The sequence below is a fragment of the Lithobates pipiens genome, unplaced genomic scaffold (genome assembly GCF_037356315.1).
Source record: "Lithobates pipiens isolate NorthernLeopardFrog02 unplaced genomic scaffold, aLitPip1_a1.2 Scaffold_28, whole genome shotgun sequence".
Taxonomy (NCBI): domain Eukaryota; kingdom Metazoa; phylum Chordata; class Amphibia; order Anura; family Ranidae; genus Lithobates; species Lithobates pipiens.
In genome coordinates this window covers 32,655,196-32,675,694 of record NW_027507789.1, presented here as the reverse complement: position 1 = coordinate 32,675,694, position 20,499 = coordinate 32,655,196, and the positions used below count along the sequence as shown (strand labels likewise).

At 42.9% G+C, this 20,499-nt stretch overlaps 1 protein-coding gene across 1 annotated transcript in view; it reads right to left on the bottom strand.

The window, feature by feature from the left end:
- Positions 1-20,499, bottom strand: part of CTNNBL1 (catenin beta like 1) — a 55,456-nt gene that overhangs the window by 27,977 nt on the left and 6,980 nt on the right. Inside the window, exons 2-6 of the mRNA XM_077459042.1 lie at positions 10,387-10,554; positions 6,229-6,335; positions 5,998-6,137; positions 2,994-3,091; positions 2,761-2,854 (exon numbers count right to left, since the gene is read on the bottom strand). Coding sequence (XP_077315168.1) covers positions 2,761-2,854; positions 2,994-3,091; positions 5,998-6,137; positions 6,229-6,335; positions 10,387-10,554 — 607 coding nt within the window. The remainder of the gene's footprint in view (positions 1-2,760; positions 2,855-2,993; positions 3,092-5,997; positions 6,138-6,228; positions 6,336-10,386; positions 10,555-20,499) is intronic.

Here is a 20,499-nt window from a genome sequence, read left to right as displayed (position 1 = left end):
AGTGTCCCCATATAATACCGCTCACTCTGCAACCCTCCCATAAGTTGCTGCCTCTTTGCATGCAAAGATAAAGCTCACTCTCTGAGGGCATAAGCAAATCATATCTTTCCCATGCCAAATCAGAGGATTCTGCATACAGCATCTCACAAAAGTGAGTACACCCCTCACATTTTTGTAAATATTTTATTCTATCTTTTTATGTGACAACACTGAAGAAATGACACTTTGCTACAAAGTAGTGAGTGTACAGCTTGTATAACAGTGTAAATTTGCTGTCCCCTCAAAATAACAAACGCACAACCATTGCTGTCTAAACCGCTGGCAACAAAAGTGAGTGAGTACACCCCTAAGTGAAAATGTCCAAAAATTGGGCCCAATTAGTCATTTTCCCTCCCCGATGTCACGAGGCTTGTTAGTGTTATATGATCTGAGGTGTGAACGGGGAGCAGGTGTGAAATTTGGTGTTATCGCTCTCACTCTCTCATACTGGTCACTGGAAGTTCAACATGGTACCTCATGGCAAATAACTTTCTGAGGATCTGAAAAAAAAAAAAAAAAAAACCTTGCTGCTCTACATAAAAGATAAAGACCCTGAAACTGAGCTGCAGCAAGGTGGCCAAAACCATACAGCAGTTTAACAGGACAGGTTCCACTCAGAACAGGCCTCACCATGGTCGACCAAAGAAGTTGAGTGCACGTGCTCAGCAGCATATCCAGAGGTTGTTTTTGGTAAATAGACGTATGAGTGATGCCAGCATTGCTGCAGAGGTTAAAGGGGGGGGGTCAGCCTGTGAGTGATCAGACCATACGCCGCACACTGCAGCAAACTGGTCTGCATGGCTGTCATCTCAGAAGGAAGTCTCCTGCATCTTTTTTGGCCATAGAAAACAAAGGATAAATTGGGCAACAGGGTTTACACTGTACATATTACAGACATGTCATACAGATGACATGTCAACAATTTAACCAGTTCCCAACCAGCGCACGCCAATGTACGTCTCGCTCGCGTGCTGGTCGGGACCCCCGTGAGTCCGGTCGCGGGTCCCGCGGACTCGATCGCCGCAGGCATACCCGCGATTGTCTCACGGGGTGGCTGAACGGAGAGACGCCGTTGTAAACAGCATCTCCTCGTTCTGCCTAGCAACGCTGAGCTCTGCTCCATGTGATTGGAGCAGAGACCAGTGTTCACTAAATGAAAGCCCAGCCCCCAACAGTTAGTAACACACCCCTAGGAACACTTAACCCCTACACTGCCACCCACTGGTTAACCCCTACACTGCCACCCACTGGTTAACCCCTACACTGCCACCCACTGGTTAACCCCTACACTGCCACCCACTGGTTAACCCCTACACTGCCACCCACTGGTTAACCCCTACACTGCCACCCACTGGTTAACCCCTACACTGCCACCCACTGGTTAACCCCTACACTGCCACCCACTGGTTAACCCCTACACTGCCACCCACTGGTTAACCCCTACACTGCCAGTGTCATTTACACAGGAATCACTGCATTTATATAGCAGTAATTGCTGTATAAATGACAATGGTCCCAAAAATGTCCAATGTGTCCGCCATAATGTCAGTCACCTCGCCACATCGCCGCCTTTACTAGTAAAAAAAAAAAATTATTAATAAAAATGCCATAAAACTAGCCCCTATTTTGTAAACGCTATAACTTTTGTGAAAACCAAATAATCGCTTATTGCGATTTTTTTACCAAAAATATGTAGAAGAATATGTATCAGCCTAAACTGAGGGAAAAAAAATGTTTTTGTATGTATTTTTTGGGGGGGTATTATAACAAAAAGTAAAAAAATTATGCGTTTTTTTTTTCAAAATTGTCGCTCTATTTTTGTTTATAGCGCAAAAAATAAAAAACTTTATTTGTGGGAAAAAAAAGGACGTCAATTTTGTTTGGGAGCCACGTCGCACGACCGCGCAATTGTCAGTTAAAGTGACACAGTGCCGAATCGCAAAAAGTGGTCTGGTCTTTGGCCAGCAAAATGGTCCGGGGCTGAAGTGGTTAAAAAAAAATAAAAAATAAAATAAATCAAAAACTTTAGATGAGCACATTACCGAACACAATGTACAGGGATATGATATGGCAGCAATATAAACACTTACAAAGACCCACAAAGGTTGAATTGGATGGACCGGTGTCTTTTTCAACCTTAGCAACTATGTAACATGCAAAACACTGATAGTGCCATCTGGTAGTTCAACTGTATCCAGTCCTGGTAAAGATCCCCTGTGCTGGTGATGCAATGTGAATCAATTCCCATGAATCAGGACAACACATATCAGCATTACCAAATCGCATAGCAATTTAGTGAAAACTTAGATCTTGCCCCTAATTAATACAAATTTTTTTTGCTATCAGCACCCAAGCTAGATAGCCTAAATCTCACGATCTCTGGCTATCCATCATTATAAATAATAAATACATCAGGACACAATGGAAGTAGAATCTGCAAATATCAAGGGCAAGTATGGCTGGCCCAGCATACAGGGGTAGCTACAAGCTATACATAGAACCTATTTTTTTTTTTTTTTTACATTAACACACGCTAAGACTTTTTAAACAAAGCTGATCTTTCATGCATAAAAGTTAAATATTAAGACGACCATTTGCCTTTTAGCATCGCTGCATTATTGATAAGTAAACAATATTATGGAGGCATTTAAATTATAAACCTTGTTTTTATGGATTATAATTATTGCCCATCGCTGTTCTAGAATTATAAACAGGTCATACCTAGAGTGTTGTGTACACCATCTGCTTCTTCCTTCACAGACTCATCCAGACGCTCCAGATTCTGCACCAAGAGGGCAATCACCTGCCCCTCCACCTAACACAGGACCAGAAACAACAGTAAAGCGACACATACAGGAGAGCCATAAAAACACACACACACACACACACACACACACACTATATGAAAGAAAGAGTTAAATTAAAAAAATAATAAAAAATGTACCATTACTCACCAAAGCATCTATAAGGACCTGAGCTCCTTCCTCACTTTCATGTAAAGTATCAATGTCAGTCAGCTCTTGCAGCAGGTCAACCACAGCAATACATACATGTGACATGCTAAGGATAACAACTTGTAATATAATAAAGCAAAAAAAAAAAAATTGTCAATTTAAACTGAAGTCATGCCTTAACAACTTTCCCCAGGATCTTTCTGGAAGGATGCTGTCACCCTCACCTAGGCACTACAGACATAAGCCTCTGGCAAGGCAAGTATGTTTTTCCCTTTACAGTTTTTATTTTTACATCGCTGTGCCACAAATTAAAGTGGTTGTAAAGGCTTAATACTCACCTGAATCTTCTCTCGATCTAGTGGCATGCACCAGAGATTTGGCTGTGCAGAGACTCCCTCACCGCATTGGCTGAGACTGCAGCGGCCACCATTGGCTCCCACTGCTGTCAATCACAACCAATAAGGAGAGAGCGGGGCGGCGCCGAGCCACAGCTCCATGTGTCCTATTGACGCATAGAGCTAGGATGTGGAATGAGCACACACCAGTGCCCACATAGCAAGTGGCTTGCTATTGAGGGTACTGGTCAAAGGGGGAAAGCCAGGCGCATCGGTGGAGGACCCAAGACCACTGCACAGAGCATGTAATTTAAAATTTTATTTTTTTTTCTCTCCTTTTTTTAGTCCAAACATTTAATGTCACTTAAAGATGGTCTAGGGTAGCAGTCTCCAAACTGTGGCCCTTTGCTTGCTCTTATCTGGCCCTTGGGGCAATTTTTTTATCCTCCGACACCAATGAAGGGACACAGTTACTCCTAATGATACCAACGATGGGACATGATTCTTCCCACCAAATGACACAATTCCTCTTACTGACACCAAAGATGGGGTATGGCTTCCTCCTACTGATGCCAGGACATTTTCTACTTTCAATGGCCACAGTCCAGCCCCCCTAAAGTCTGAAGAACAGTAAACTGGCCCTTTGCTTAGAAACTTTGGAGGTCCCTGGTGTAGGGGCTCACTCAATACATATTTTTTTAGGATGTTTTGATGCCATTCAGAATGCAAAAAAGGTGTCTCCAAGTATATTGGGCTCCCTAGAGGAGAAATTTGGAGGATTTCCAAGTTCTAAAACTCATCTACATAGGTCTCAATATTAGCCCTGAATTGGGGCTATGCCCGATAACCTGCCATGATTAAAGCCTTTTCCAATACCAGTGCATTTACTGACTGCTAAGGCTCTGAAATGGATTATTGACTGGCAGGGGCAGGGCTAAGCTCCATGCCAAAGTAGATGTGAAAGACTTATGTTCCTATGTTGACACTGCACAGGATTTGGGAATTAAAAATGTACCTACAGCTATCTTTTGGTTACTGCTTTTCAGCCATAAAAAGGTTCTTTCATGTTAAAGTGGTTCTAAAGACTCAACGTTTTTTACCCTAATGCATTCTCTGCGTTAAGGTACAAAACTATGAAACCAGATCCCCACCCCCTCCCTCTCCATTATACTTTCCTGATCTCGATCCAGCACTGTGCATGAGAACAGAGGCTCTCTCCCTCCTCACAGGACAGACTGATAGCAGCGGGAGCCATTGGCACCTATCTGCTGCCAATCAAATCCTGTGACGAGGGAGCAGGGTCGAACCACGATGTTTGTGTCCATTTAACCCCTTCCCAACCAGCCACCGGAGTTATACTGCAGCAGGATGGCTTCCCTGCGCGATCCGTTGTAGCTTTACGTTGGCTCTTTAAGACGCCTAAAGCGTGTCCCCGGAGCCAATGCACGTGCCTGGCAGGCGCGATTACCGCCGGGCACCCACGATCGCTCACGACAGAGCTAGAACTGTGATCTGTGTGTGTAAACACACAAATCCCGATTCTCTCAGGGGAGAGGAGACAGATCGTTTGGTCGCACTAAATAAGAACACCGATCGGTCTCCTCCCCTAGTCAGTCTCATCCCCCCACAGTTAACCCCTTGATCGCCCCCTAGCATTAACTCCTTCCCTGCCAATGACATTTATACAGTAATCAGTGGCAATTTCTAGCTCTGATCGCTGTATAAATGTCAGTGGTCTCAAAGTTTTAAAGTGTCCGATCTGTCAGCCCCAATGTCGCAGTCATGGAGGGGAGAAAAAAATAAAATAAAATAAATAAATAAAATAAATCGCTGATCACCGCCATTACTAGTAAAAAAAATATTAAAAAAATTAATAAATAACAATGCCATAATTCTATCTATAACTTTAGCGCAAACCAATCAATATACACCTATTGCGTTTTTTTAACCAAAATATGTAGAATACATATCGGCCTAAACGGATAAATAAATTCATTTTTTTTAATTTTGGGATATTTATTAAAGCAAAAAGTACAAAATATTGTGTTTTTTTTCAAAATTGTCGCTTTTTGTTTATAGCGCAAAAAAGAAAAATAACGCAGAGGTGATCAAATACCATAATAATAAAAAAATTATAAAAAAAAAAAAAGCTATATTTGTGGGGGAAAAAAAAAAAAAAGGGGGCATCAATTTTGTTTGGGTTCAACGTCGTACAACCGCGCACTTGTCAGTTAAAGCAATGCAGTGCCGTATCACAAAAAATGGCCTGGTCAGGAAGGGGGTAAATTATTCCGGGGCTAAAGTGGATAAGCAGACAGGGCGACTTGGGATCGAGCCTGCATGAGCGCCCCCCTAAAGAGGAGCCTTGCACGCTGGCAGAGGACCCAAGAAGGAGGAGGATTGGGGCTGCACAGAACAAGTAGGTATAATATTTTTGTAGACCACTTTTCTTTTTAATAATCACTTTATGGGTGCCTTCAACCTTTTATATGTGTTCTGTCTTTGGACATCAAATATATATGCCAGAGTCAGAACAATAGTATAATAAGGTGTGACAGACCAATGCTATATACACAAGCGCCATCCCTGACAATCTTGATATTAATACATCTCTTCTGCATGCTCCCTTGTCACCCAGGTTTCACTGAAAGGTCTCACAGACAGGATATCAGAATTTTCATGTCCCAGCAGGCCAAGCAAAGACTGCACTGCATTAAGTTCGACTAGAAGATGATACAGGTCTGGTATAGTGGCGATGACGTGCATTTCTTGTATAATATCGTTCAGGTCCAGCTCCGACTCCATGAACCTAAAATCAGGGAGATGAAGTCAATATTGTGCACATCCGTACAGCAAAACAAGACAAAAGAACTTTTCCAAGCAGAAAGAGACCTCCTTACTTCTCAGGATTGTCAGGGAATTTAATACGCAACTCCTGGTTCTTGTAGGATCGCTTCTCAAAAGCTAGAATCATCTTCTTTACTCCAACTTCATCCAATGGTTCCACCTAACCAAAAAAACAGATCATGCGTTACAAAATATTTTGAGGCAAGGCGAAAATAAGCTGCAGAATATTTTTAGGATGTTTTATCCATATTCACATTTAAAGTTGACCTGAAGTAAAAATTTTGAAGATATGTTGTCCTATAAAGAACATATAGAAATGTTGTTTCTAAGCAGCATCCTGAAAAAAAAATACTTTAATAAGGTAAATATAAAATAATACAAAATAAAATGAAAATGCCTTTGCAAGAAAGCTGCACATGGAAGGGTGAAGCATGCCAAAAAACAACGAAAATTCCAACTCACTTACCAGACAACCTGCAACAAACAAAATTGACTAACAGCTGACGTTAAAACTAAGGGGTCTCGTTTGTACACATTCGCAAATACATGTGTAGGCTGCAACGGCCACGTCATGGCACCCCAATGTACTGCAGTTCTAACTCTATAATTTTGAGCCTCCTGAGTTGGAGCACAGATATAATAAAGGATAGATAAGAGGCAGGGGTGCCTGGAGGGAGTCCATCCCTTCTTCAATGTGCAGGGATGGACTGGGCACCCAGTCCCCTCACCAATTACCAACAGTACTTCACTGCCATTGTGCCATTACTGTTTGTCTAGTGCACCCCTGTACCTCTAAGGCGGGGGTGGACTCTGTCCTCCTGTGACCCGTTCTGCACCCCTGTGACCCGATTTCAGCTGCCAGGGTGCTGACGTCACTTAGCCAGTCTAGGCTGAAAATGGGTCACAGGAGTGCAGAACGAACACTGCATACACATTCTGCACTCCTGTGATCCACAGGAGAAATACAGCCAAACGAGGGTTGGCTGTACTTCTCCTTTAATGGTTAAAACTTAAGTCAGGCTTTTCACTGCTGTGCCTCTTAATCTTGGTGATGCAAACCCAATTCCCCTCTTTAGTTGCCCTGGTGTTACTGACGGAGGGGAAATGTCTCCAATATGAATATAGCCATTAGTAAAATTATGACAGAGGTTATAACTCTTCAACAGAGACCCAAGTTAAACACACAAGTACAAGGGACAAATATAAATACAAGTCCCATATACTGTATGTAAAAAGGTTATTTTTCTGGCATGAAGTTAAAGGGGTTGTAAAGGTAAATTTTTTATTTTCTACATAGGTTCCTTTAACCACTTGCCGCCCGCCCTATAGGCAATTGACGGCGGCAAAGTGGTTGCATAATCCTGACCGGACGTCATATGACGTGATCAGGATTATGAGCCGCTGTGCGCCCCCGGGGGCGCGCATCGCGGCGATCGTTGTTGCGGGGTGTCAGTCTGACACCCGGCAACTACGATCTCGGTAAAGAGTCTCCGACGGAGACTCTTTACCACGTGATCAGCCGTGTCCAATCACGGCTGATCACAGTGTAAATGGGAAGAGCCGGTGATCGGCTTTCCCTCACTCGCGTCTGTCAGACGCGAGTAGAGGAGAGCCGATCGGCTGCTCCTCTGACAGGGGGGGTCTGTGCTGATCGATTATCAGCACAGCCCCCCCGAGGATGCCCACACTGGACCACCAGGGACGCCACCAGACCACCAGGGAAAAGGTAATCCTCCCTAGACCACCAGGGATGCCAGTCAGCACAATGGGTGCCAATCAGTGCCCATAATGGGTGCCAATCAGTGCCCACAATGGGCATCACTGATTGGCATGCATTATTGTTTGGCACTGATTGGCATCCATTACTATAGTATAACACCAATGCCGCCTATCAGTGCCCACCTGTGCCAGCTATCAGTGCCCACCTGTGCCAGCTATCAGTGCCCACCTGTGCCAGCTATCAGTGCCCACCTGTGCCAGCTATCAGTGCCCACCTGTGCCAGCTATCAGTGCCCACCTGTGCCAGCTATCAGTGCCCACCTGTGCCAGCTATCAGTGCCCACCTGTGCCAGCTATCAGTGCCCACCTGTGCCAGCTATCAGTGCCCACCTGTGCCAGCTATCAGTGCCAATTTGTGCCACCTATCAGTGCCCACCTGTGCCAGCTATCAGTGCCAATTTGTGCCGCCCATCAGTGCCGCCCATCAGTGCCGCCTATCAGTGCCGCCTATCAGTGCCGCCTATCAGTGCCGCCTATCAGTGCCACTTCATTGGTGCCACATTGGTGCCCGTCAGTGCCGCCTTATCAGTGCCCATCAGTGTAGCCCCATCAGTGCCCATCAGTGAAGGAGAAAACTTACTTATTTACAAAGTTTTGAAACTGAAACAAAAAAAAACATTTTTTTTTTTCAAAATTTTCGGTATTTTTTTATTTGTAGCGCAAAAAATAAAAACCGTAGAGGTGATCAAATACCACCAAAAGAAAGCTCTATTTGTGGGAAAAAATGATAAAAATTTCATTTGGGTACAGTGTAGCATGACCGCGCAATTGTCATTCAAAGTGCGACAGCGCTGAAAGCTCAAAATTGGTCTGGGCAGGAAGGTGTTTAAGTGCCCGGTATTGAAGGGGTTAAGCTAGTGCATTGTTGGTTCACTTACCTTTTCCTTAGATTTTCCTTCTAAATGTTTTTTTTCCTTTGTCTGAATATCTGACTTCCTGTTTCTCCTCAGTAAACTTCACACCATCATCCGAGTGGTGGTTAGTCAGCCAGAACAGCTTACTGAGGAGGAACAGAAAGTGAGAAATTCAGACAAAGAAAACAAAGAAAAAAAACATTTAGAAGGGAAATCGAAGGGAAATCGAAGGAAAAGATAAATGAACCAACAATGCACTAGCTTAAAGGAACCTAGTTAGAAAATAAAAAAAATTAACCTTTACAACCCCTTTAAGTACAACGTGCCAGGAGCTGGATAGTACAATCTTAATTTGGCTTCATAAATTAGAAGAAAAAAAAATAATAATAATCCAGCAGTGTTATAAGATGGCTTCACATGGCACCATAAAATACATTCCCAGATCTGGTATACAAGGTCATGACTGTGGATCCTGGATGTCAATGTGAGCCCTGGCTGCTCTGCCATGTGCAGGTTCACTTCCTCCACCCTTACATACTTAGTAATAATTTTTATTTGAAATAAACTGATGGAATTTCACTAGATCAGCGCATCTTGTTATTTCCTTACTGAAGCTCGTCCTGGAGCATTTGATGATGCAAAACATTTCAGAATTACTTTAAATTTGGACATTTAGGACCAGTTCACACCATGCCCGCACAGGAATGCGCTGTGCGCTCCACACCGCATTAAAAAACGCAGTCAATCTGCAGCAGGTGTCATAATAAGTTGGCACCCCAAACGCAGGTCACAAATGCAGTGCATTTGCCTGCACCAGACTGCATGGTATGAAAGTACCATGCGACCCGGTCACAATGCATTTCTAAAGGTAGTGCATGCACTACTTTGGTGCAGTGCGATTTTAGCCTATTCAAAATGAATGGAATTAATTCGTACTGCACAGAATTGCATGTGAACCTGTGTGAACTGGCCCTGAAAGCAACTAAAGACTCCAATTAAAAAAACTGACATGCAATGTCTCTTCCACAATAAAATAAACCTGCATGCCTGCCAACATCCTTCTTTAGAATTGACACTGCTGTGTGCAGTTCAGTTTACGTTCAGATATAATTCTATGTGCTGGGATGACGTCATTCCACGGCGGCAGCCCAGGATCTGGAAGGAGCTGAGTGGAAGATGCCGACGAGGGACCCTGGACTGTTGGAGAGGCAAGTATTGCAGACTTTGCTTTGAAAGTCTTTTTATAAAGGCTGTGAATGTGACTTTCACCAAATATTCTCTGGTGGCGAATCAATGTCAGGTGTATGGCATACATACACCTGTTGCTGAATTGTCAGATTTACTGCTGATTAAAGATGCCCCTTACAAATCCTTCTGCAACCAGCCTGCTTTTCCTAAACAGTGTGATCACCTATAATCTAGGAAGCGAAGGTTTGTGAACAGAGTCACTGAAATGTTTCCATAAAGCCGGACACCTGCTAATATATTTTTTTTATTTTTTTTTTTTTTTTTTTTTACACATTTCTTGCTGGAATTCTGGGCCTTTTCCAGCTCTGGTTAACTGGTAGCAACACATACCTCATCATCGTCAGCATTAGGTGCTCCATCAGCTATATCTAGTGCTTTATCATCTTCCTGTGTGCCTCTTTCTTCATCCCGGTGCCAATGCCGGGCTCCTCTCTCTTTCCTCTGAGTTTTACCCTCATCAGGGTCATCATCCCTCGTTCGTTTAGTACCTCTGTCTGGCTGCAATGAGCACAGAAGAATGGAAAAGTTAGGAAAAAATATATATAATCAAAGTGATTGTAAAGTCTTTTTTTTTTTTTTCTCTAAGCAATAAACATGTTATACATACCTCCTCTGTGCAATTGGTTTTGCACAGGGCAGTGCAGATCCTCCTCTTCTCGGGTCCCTCTTTGGCTCTCCTGGCCCCTCCCTCAAGTTCAGTGTCCCCACAGCAAGCAGCTTGCTATAGGGGCACCCAAGCCAAGTCACAGCTCCTTGTGTCCATTCAGACATGGAGCCTCCGTTCAGCCCCACCTCCCCTCTACCTCCTTGTTGGCTGACTTTGATCGACAGCAGCAGGAGCCAATGGCACTGCTGCTGCGTCTCAGCCAATCAGGAGGAGAGTCCCGAACAGCTGGGGCACTCGTGGACATCGATGGAGAGAGATGGGGCTCAGGTAAGAGGGGGTGCTGGGGCAGTTGCTGCACACAGAAGGTTTTTATCTTAATGCATTAGGATAAAACACCTTCTGACTTTACAACTCCTTTAAGTCTGAGATCAATGACTGGAGGCAAATGCATAGTAAGGCCAGATCTCATACATCGGAGAACAATCAAAAAAAAAAAAAACATTGGATAACTAAATCACCAGCTTAAAAGAACACCACACTATAACGTAGCAAAACATCAAATCTTGTGAATTAGTAAGGTGCTAGGTTTAGTAAGGTCAAGGTTTCCAAATACAAGCTTACAAGCCCCTTTTAATCCCAGTTATATTGCATAGGTTGGCAGAATGAACGCAATTTAATGAATCCAGGCTCTGCCAGCTGAGACAACATGCACTGCATTGATGCATTCACACGATTTCACAGTAACCATGAGATAAAACAAAGTTCAGGAATATTCCTTTATCTCATTCTTTTGCAAAACTATGTACACTACAAACTGTATGATTGAATCGGTTCTGATTTTACTAACCATTTTACTAAACTGACAGCTTATTTTAAATAGGAAACCTTCATTTTGTTTGCAAATATTAAAAGATTCTAATTACCAGCAGGAATAAGTTCTTACACTTGAAGAGCACCTGTCATTTCAGATCCATCATAGCAGTGCCTGTTAGTGGGCATCCACTCACCTGCTGCCGCCACGTCCCTCACCTTGTTGTGTCACTGCCCATCACCAGCCGCCCCATTAAAGTAAAATGGACTATTGGTGAGTCAACAGCGGGTCAGAGGAGGAACCTCTGCGGGGGGACAGTTTTAAAAATGATGATTGAAATAAAGTTGATTTAAATCAAGCCTTTTTACTAGTGATTTAAAAATGGACTTGATTTAAATCAAATCCACCCTCTTGGGAACTACATTTCCCATGATGCTCATGCACTCTGCACTGTTGTTGAGCATCATGGGAAATGTAGTTCCAAAACATCTGGGGTGCCAAGGTTCCCCATCAGTTATAGGCTTACCTGTAGGTACAAGTAAGATTTTACTAACACTTTTAAAGTGGTTGTAAACCCTTACAGACCACTTTTGTACTACAAGCAAGCCTATAAGGCTTACCTGCAGGTACCGTGAATATCTCCTAAACCTGCACAGTTTAGGAGATATCCACTGTATCAGCATGTGCCGACATCATCCGCACATGCACACTGAAGAAACAGACCGAGCGTGCCGTTTCTTCAGCTGATGTGCCGTTACCGGCGGCTCCCACGCGCATGTTGACATCATTGCGGCTCCAGCCAGTCACTTCACTGGGTATATGTAAGCGTTTACAACCACTTTAACCTCTTCTCGCCCAAGGTATGACGTCCTTGACTTGAGCGGGTATATCTGAATGATGCCTGCAGCTACAGGCATCATTCAGATATCGGCCTTTTCAGCCGGCGATTCTTTACACCATAAAAATGGATCATAGCAGCTGTTCCACTGCTTGATCATTATTACAAGCGGTGAGAGGGGACGCCTCCCGCCACCCTCCTGTGTTTCCACTGACTCACCACTTTCATCAGCGAGTCCGAGACAGGATCTGCCGGCTCCGGATGGCGACTATAGAGATTTTCGGTGTTACTATGATCATTCGGAGGCCGGGAGCGATGTTATTGATGTCACGCCCAGCCTCTGCATTCAAACAAATGGCGCTGCCTCGGCTGGGAAGCAGAGATCGTTTTATTTTTTATTTCAGGCTTCGAAGCCTAGGATGTGAGATGTGGGGTCTTATTGACCCCACATCTCACTGTAAAAGAGGATTGATCATGCCATATTCCTATTAGAAGGGATGTGTACATTCCTTATAACAGGAATAAAAAAAAGGTGATCAATTTTTTTTTGTCAAAACGGTGTCAAACTAAAAAAAAAAAAAAATATATATAAAAAGTAAAAATAATACTTTTTTATGCTCGCATGCAGAATTGAACACATACGCAAGTCCCGCCCACATACGAAAACGGTGTTCAAACCACACATGTGAGGTATCGCCGCGAACAATAATTCTACCCCTAGACCTCATCTGTAACTAAAAACATGTAACCAGTAAATTTAAAGCGTCGCCTATGGGGATTTTTAAGTACCCAAGTTAGGCGCCATTCCACCAGCGTGTGCAATTTTGAAGCGAGACATTAGGTATCTATTCACTCGGTCACTATATATATATATATATATATATATATATATATATATATATATATATATATATATATATTATTAAAAAAATATATCATTTTTATTATATTAAGAAAAAAGAGAAAAAAAAAGAAAAGCTAACTTTAAACGTTTTTTTTTTAAACTGTTTTTATTTCCCCAAAAAAAACAAAAACAAAAAGCGTTCGAAAAATTGCTGTGCAAATACCGTGCAAGATAAAAAGTTGCAGCGACCGCCATTGTATTCTCTAGGGTCTTTGCTAGGAAAAAAGAAGATAAAAAATGTTTGGGGGTTCTATGTAATTTTTCTAGCAAAAAAAAAAAAAATTTACTTTACATGTAGGAAAGACATGTAAGCCACTATATATTCTTTGAGGATGGTTGGACTATGGGGCCACATAGGATAAAAAGTTGCCCCACACTGGGCAGGCCAGGCAGATAGAAGAGCATTTAAGTCTCTAATTAAATTTTAAATTTTTCCATCAAGAGTACAAGACGGGGGATTTTACTAATAATTGCTGTTACCCTATAAGACCAGTGTATGGAAACCACATGAGCTTCAGATAAATACATTAAATAATTGTGCAGCTGAATACTTCTCCCAAATCCTCCACAAGGGAAATAAAATCAACACAAGTATCTATTTTTGAAACAAGACAAACAAGAGACATCTGCTTGGAGGAGCCGGGAAGGAGAGACATTTAATGTTTCCTGCCCAACATAACCTTGCTCAATAAATAAAAAAAAAAAAAAAAAAAGGTGCGGCAAAAGGCGAGCAATCAAAATGTGCGGCTTGGGGGTTACAGAGCAAGGCCGAGCCTTGTTCTGGATGCAAGTGGTAATTTGCCAATTAATAATTCATGCCCCTCGTTAGACATTCACTAATCTTGCCCTGCCAGCTTACACCGACGCTCAGATGAAGTGCTGGGGATTTGGTGGCGTAAGTGGATCCCTTCTGTCCGCTCGTCTCCCCGCGCTGAGGCCAATTTGCGGGCTTTAATTAAAATTATTAATTACCAAGCACGAAAAGACCAATTTTATCTTCCAAAAAGACAGCGGGGAAGACAGTTTTTTTTTTTTTTGGGAGACCGTGCAAAACAGATGATATTCCGATGCCCGCGCTTCCAGGTCCATATGCCCCCCTTATGCGTCTCTCAGATGCCTCCAACCCACGCTGCCTTGATGAAGTGTTTGCAATAAGCTCAGAAAGGTTAATGTTTCAGCCTGTAATTTCTGTAATCAACCTTCAACTCTTCGCTGCCCCCGGTGAAATCATTAGGTATTAAACAGTTATGAAGCAGGCGAAGGTACAAGGTACAAGACATGATTTGAAAACTAATTTAGAAGCAGTTTGCATACTGATGTGCCCACTACGTGCACCAGGAAAAAAAATAAAAATAAAATAAAATAAAAGATATGCACAAAAAAAAAAAAAAAAAAAAAAAAGCTGTTTAATTGCCCCTTTCACACTCACTCTGCTAATGTAAATTATTCATTTTTCTAACATCAGTTTCTCTAGCAGCTTTTCTAAAGTAGCAACTAAAAATAAATAAATAAAAATCTGACTCCTTAAATATAAGCGCTTCACAGGAGCTGTTAGAAAAATGGGGAACTGCAAGCTCTTTAAGCAAAGCCGTCAAATGAAAGCAATTCAGTCTAAGCTGGTAAGAAAAAAAAAAAAAGAAGAAGAATTCCCAGTCACCATTCAACAGCAACAAAAATCTTCCCATAACATTATACACCAATGGGCCATAAGTTTGCGACCACCGACAAGTTACGTGAACCACATTGATTATCTTGTTGTGACATCTGAATGTTAGTGGGTTTTACTAGGCTAAAGTGAACATGTTGACTAGAGCTGCACAATTAATCGTCAAGAATCGTTATCTTGACTAAAGTGTTTCACAATTCTTTCTATGCAAAGAATTCTCTCTGCTCTTCCAAGACCCCTTTCACACCACACCGCCCATAGCGTGGGCAGTAAAACGCCGCTATTTTTAGCGGCGCTTTACCGCCGGATTTACGGCGCATTTCGGCCGCTAGCGGGGTGCCTTTACCCCCCGCTAGCGGGCGAGAAAGGGTTAAAACCGCCGGCAATACGCCGCAATAGCGGCGTTTTGCCGGCGGTATTACAGCGCTGCCCCATTGATTTCAATGAGGAGTAGCTGTAATCACACCACTCCTTCACCGCTCCAAAGTGCACCGCTGTAGTGTGAAAGCCCTCGGGCTGCTTTCACACTACACACAATGGTGCAGCTTTTTTAGGGCGGATTGCAGGCGCTATTTCTAACGCTATAGCATCTGCAAAACGCCCTGGTGTGAAAGTTGTCTAAAGCCACAGCCTTCAAAAGAAAGGAAGAGAAAAAAAAAACTGGGCAGTCTGCCAAGAATCAAAACATTCTTTATCAATTGAACTTAAAGCGGGAGTCCGCCGGGACTCCGCGTATTTTTTTATTTTTTTTTAAAAGCCAGCAGCTACAAATACTGCAGCTGCTGACTTTTAAAATAGTGACACTTACCTGTCCAGCGCGCCCGCGATGTCGGCACCCGAAGCCGATCTCTAGATCTTCTCTCGGGTGCTGCCGCCGCCATCTTGGGTATGGGAATCAGGAAATGGAGCCTTTCGGCTTAATTTCCCGGTTCCCTACTGCGCATGCGCGAGTCACGCTGCGCAATAAGGACGGTCCCCGCTGCCTCTGGGATCTGTGCGTTTCCCAGCAGGCAGCGGGGCACTTGCGGAAAGGGGCGGGCACTTGCGGAAAGGGGCGTAATCTACGCCCCTTTCCGCAGAGAGCTATCCTGGAAGTGGGTGCAGATACCTGTACTGTACTGTACAGGTATCTGCACCCCCCTCCCCCCTGAAAGGTGCCAATTGTGGCGCCGGAGGGGGGGAGGGTTCCGATGAGCGGAAGGTCCACTTTAGGATGGACCTCCGCTTTAAGTATAAACATTGTAACAATTTGTCAATGGAATAGACTTTGCGTGTAAGTGAAAAAAGTTTAACCAAAACACTAAACCTTTTTCTGACATTTGTTGGTTTCAAGATAAAATCTTTTTTTTTTTGCTAGAAAAATTACTTAGAACCCCTAAACATATTTTTTTTTTTTAGTAGACATCCTAGAGAATAAAATAGTGGTTGTTGCAATATTTTATGTCACACTGTATTTGCGCAGCGGTCTTTCAAATGCAATTTTTTTTGGAATTTTTTTTTTTTTTTTTATTATTATTCATTAAAGTAAACACACACAAAAGGGAAAAAAAAAAACGACCCAGTAAAGTTTGACCATTTTTTTTGTATAATGTGAAAGATTTTACGTCCTGAGAATCGTGATCTTTTCATTCTAAGCAAAAGAATCGCGATTCTCATTTTGACCAGAATCGTGCAGCTCTAATGTTGACCCTGAAGTTTGCTGAAAACAGAAAAAAAATAAAATGGCCATGACAGTTTGGATTGCATAGCTGCAGACCAGTCAGGGTGCCCAAGCGTCTACAATGAGCATCAGAACTGGACCATGGAGCAATGGAAGGAGGCAGCCTGGTCTGATACATTCATGTAGATGGCCGGGTAAATTGCTTACCTGGGAAGAGGTGGAACCAAAATAAAAATTATGGGAAGATGGCAAAACCAGCAGAGGCAGTGTGTGATGCTTTGGGCAAAGTTCTGATGGGAAACCTTGGGTCCTGCCATTCCTGTGCATGTTAACCACTTGCCTACAGGGCACTTACACCCCCTTCCTGCCCAGGCCATTTTTCAGCGCTGTCGCACTTTGAATGACAATTGCGTGGTCATGCTACACTGTACCCAAACAATTTTTTTTTTTATTATTTTCTTCACACAAATAGAGCTTTCTTTTGTTGGTTTTTAATCACTGCTGTGTTTGTTTTTTGTTTTTTAAGAAAAAAACAAAAGACCCAAAATTTTGAAGAAAAAAAATAAGTTTTTTTTATAACAGCTTACCTGTAAAATCCTTTTCATCAGTACATCATAGGACACAAAGCCTTAAGTATTTACTTAGTGGGTTATAGCTACCTTCAGATGTTGACACTGGAACACCCAAATAGAGGAGGTTGACTCCCTATATAACCCCTCTTCCTTCCAGGACTACCTCAGTTTTTGTAGCCAAGCAATATACTTATACCCCATAAAAGAAGAGGGGCGGGACCTCTGTGTCCTATGATGTACTCCAAGAAAAGGATTTTCTATTTTTATAACAGGTAAGCTGTTATAAAAATCCTATTTGCTTTATCGTACATAATAGGACACAGAGCCTTAATTATTTACTTAGTGGGACATCCCATAGCAATGCTACTTGAGGGGAGGGAGACACAACCCATAGGGCACCCCCAGACCTTGAGGACTTATACTGCTGTCTGCAGCACACTGTGCCCGAAGGCGATATCCTCATTCCTTCTTATATCCACTTGGTAAAATTTTGTGAATGTATGGACTGAAGACCAAGTTGCGGCTTTGCAGATCTGAGCAAAGGAGGTCTGGTGACGCACTGCCCCAGCAGCACTAACCGCTCTGCTAGAATGCGCCTTAACTTGAGTAGGGGGAATCTTACCCCTTAAAGAGGAGGGCCGGTTTAAAAAAAAAAAAACAAAAAAAAAAAAAAAAACAAAAAAAAATTATGTTTAACACTGTAGCTGCTTACTTTTAATAAGCACACTTACCTGTCCAGGGCGCCCGTGATGTCGGCCGCCCAAAGCTGACCCGTCCCTCGGTCTCGGGTTCCAGCGCCGCCATTTTGGCTAAGGGAGACAGGCAGTGGAGCCTTGCAGCTTCACTGCCCGTTTCCTACTGCACATGCGCGAGTCGCGCATCGCTTTGTGAATGGGACGCGCTGTGTTCTGGGACACACAGTTCCCAGAACGCAGCGCGACCCATTACCCAGAAGACGCCGCAAGGAAGAGAGAAGAAAGAAGATCTCCGCGGAGGAGGAAGAGGCAGATTAGGATGATGTGCCTAGCAACAGGCATTTCTGGTAAGTTAAAAAAAAAAAATTTTCATTTTTTTTATGATTTTTTTCCTAATTTTTAATGTATTTTTTTTCAGGGTGTGGCCCTCCACTTTAAAATCATAAGTTTGAATTATAACTTGCCAAATCCACTTAGCAACAATGGATTTTGATGCTGCCCGTCTTTTTTTTTTTTTTTTTTTTTTAGGACCCTCTGGCAGAATAAATAAGACATCAGTCTTACGAATCATAGCAGTTTTCTTTAACTACATTTTCACTGCCCTCACCACATCAAGACAATGTAGTAACTTTTCTTCCCTGGAACATGGTTTTGGGAAAAACAATAGCAGGACAATATCTTCAGATGAAAGCCTGGACGAGGGCGTAACACCACTCTGTCCTCATGAATAATCAAATATGGCTCTTTACAAGAAAGAGCACCAAATTCTGAAACCCTCCTTGCTGAGGATATAGCAATTAAAAATATCAGCTTCCTAGTTAGAAGGACTAAGGGAACATGCTGTAATGGTTCAAATGGCAGTTTTTGTAACACTGACAAAATTTAATTCAAGTTCCAAGGGGTTAAAAGTGAAACTCTACATCACCCCTTGCATAAAACCCGGACTAAAGAATGCGTAGCAAGAAGTCTTTGAAATAAAACCGATAAGGCTGAGACTTGGCCCTTAATAGTACTTAGGGCCAACTTCATCTCTATGCCCAATTGTAGAAAGGCAAGGATTCTGCGTATAATATATCTCCGAGGGTGCCAACCCTCGGATTCACACCAGGAAACGTAAGCTTTCCAAACTCTAATACACCACTCTGGAAACTGGTTTACTTGCATTGATTAAAGTTGAGATAACAGACCTGGAAAGCCCACGCTTCAGATTGTGGGTTTCAATAGCCAAGCCATTAAATTTAGCGTTCGTAAATTAGGATGAAATTTTGGCCCCTGTGATAGCAGGTCTGGCCTTAGTGGGAGAGGCCAAGGACCCTCCACTGCTATCTTTATGATCTCTGCATACCATGACCTTCTGGGCCATGCTGGTGCTACCAGAATTACCGGCTTTCTTTCCAGCTTCATCCTGCAAAGAAGTCGAGGCAGCAACTGAAATCGGGGGAAAAAGCTTAGATCAGTGAAAACTGATCCCACGGAGTTACTGTTCCGTATGCGAGTGGATCCCTTGTTCTTGAAACAGTTGACTAACTTCATGTTGAATCTGGACGCTAAGAGATCTATGTCCAGAGTCCCCCATCTTTGGCAAACAGCCCAAAACACTTTGGGGTGAAGAGACAATTCCCCTGGGAATAACTGCTGGCGACTTAGATAGTCCGCCTGCCAATTCTCTACTCCCGGAATGAAAACTGCCGATAGGGATGGGACATTCCTTTCTGCCCAAGTTAGGATATGGTTCACCTCTCTCTGAGCTGAGAGACTCTTGGTGCCCCCTTGGTGATTGATATAGGCCACAGCCATGGCATTGTCGGATTGAATCCAGACTGGATAATTCTTATCCTGGGGAGGTCCAGGTTTTCAGAGCTAGATACACTGCCCGAATCTCTAGGATGTTGATGGGCAGGTCTCTTGAGTTTTGACCACTGTCCCTGGACAGTCGTCTCCTCTAGTGCAATTCGGCACTGCGTCATTTTAACTGACAATTGCGTGGTCGTGTGACTTGGCTCCCAAACAAAATCAATGTCCTTCCCCTCCCCCCCCCCCCCCCCCCCAAAAATAGAGCTTTCTTTTGGCGGCATTTGATCACCTTTGCGCTATTAAAAAAAAATATATAAAACCCCAAACAAAAACATTGTTTTCCCTCAGTTTAGGCCAATGTGTATTCTTCTACATATTTTTGTTAAAAATCGCAATAAGCGTATATTGATTGGTTTATGTAAAAGTTATAGCGTCTACAAAATAGGGGATAGTTTTATGGCATTTTTATTAACAATTTTAATTTTTTTTTACTAGTGATGGCAGCGATCGATTTTTTATTGAGACTGCAACACTGACAATTTTGACAAATTTTTGGGACCATTAGCATCAATACAGCGATCAGTGCGATTAAAAATGCACTGATTACTGTAACAATATCACTGGCAGTGAATGGGTTAAGTGTGTTCTAACTAAAAAGGGGGGGGAGGGGACTGTGTAGGGAAGACAGACCACACATTTAGGACAAAAAGTTCAATTTTGGTCTCCTCTGACCAGAGCACCTTTTTCCACATGTTTGCTGTGTCCCCCACATGGCTTCTCGCAAAATGGAAATGGGAATTCTTAAGGATTTCTTTTGATAACTTTTCTTCTTGCCCCTCTTCCATAAAGGGCAGATTTGTGGAGAGCACGACTAATAGTTGTCCTGTGGACAGATT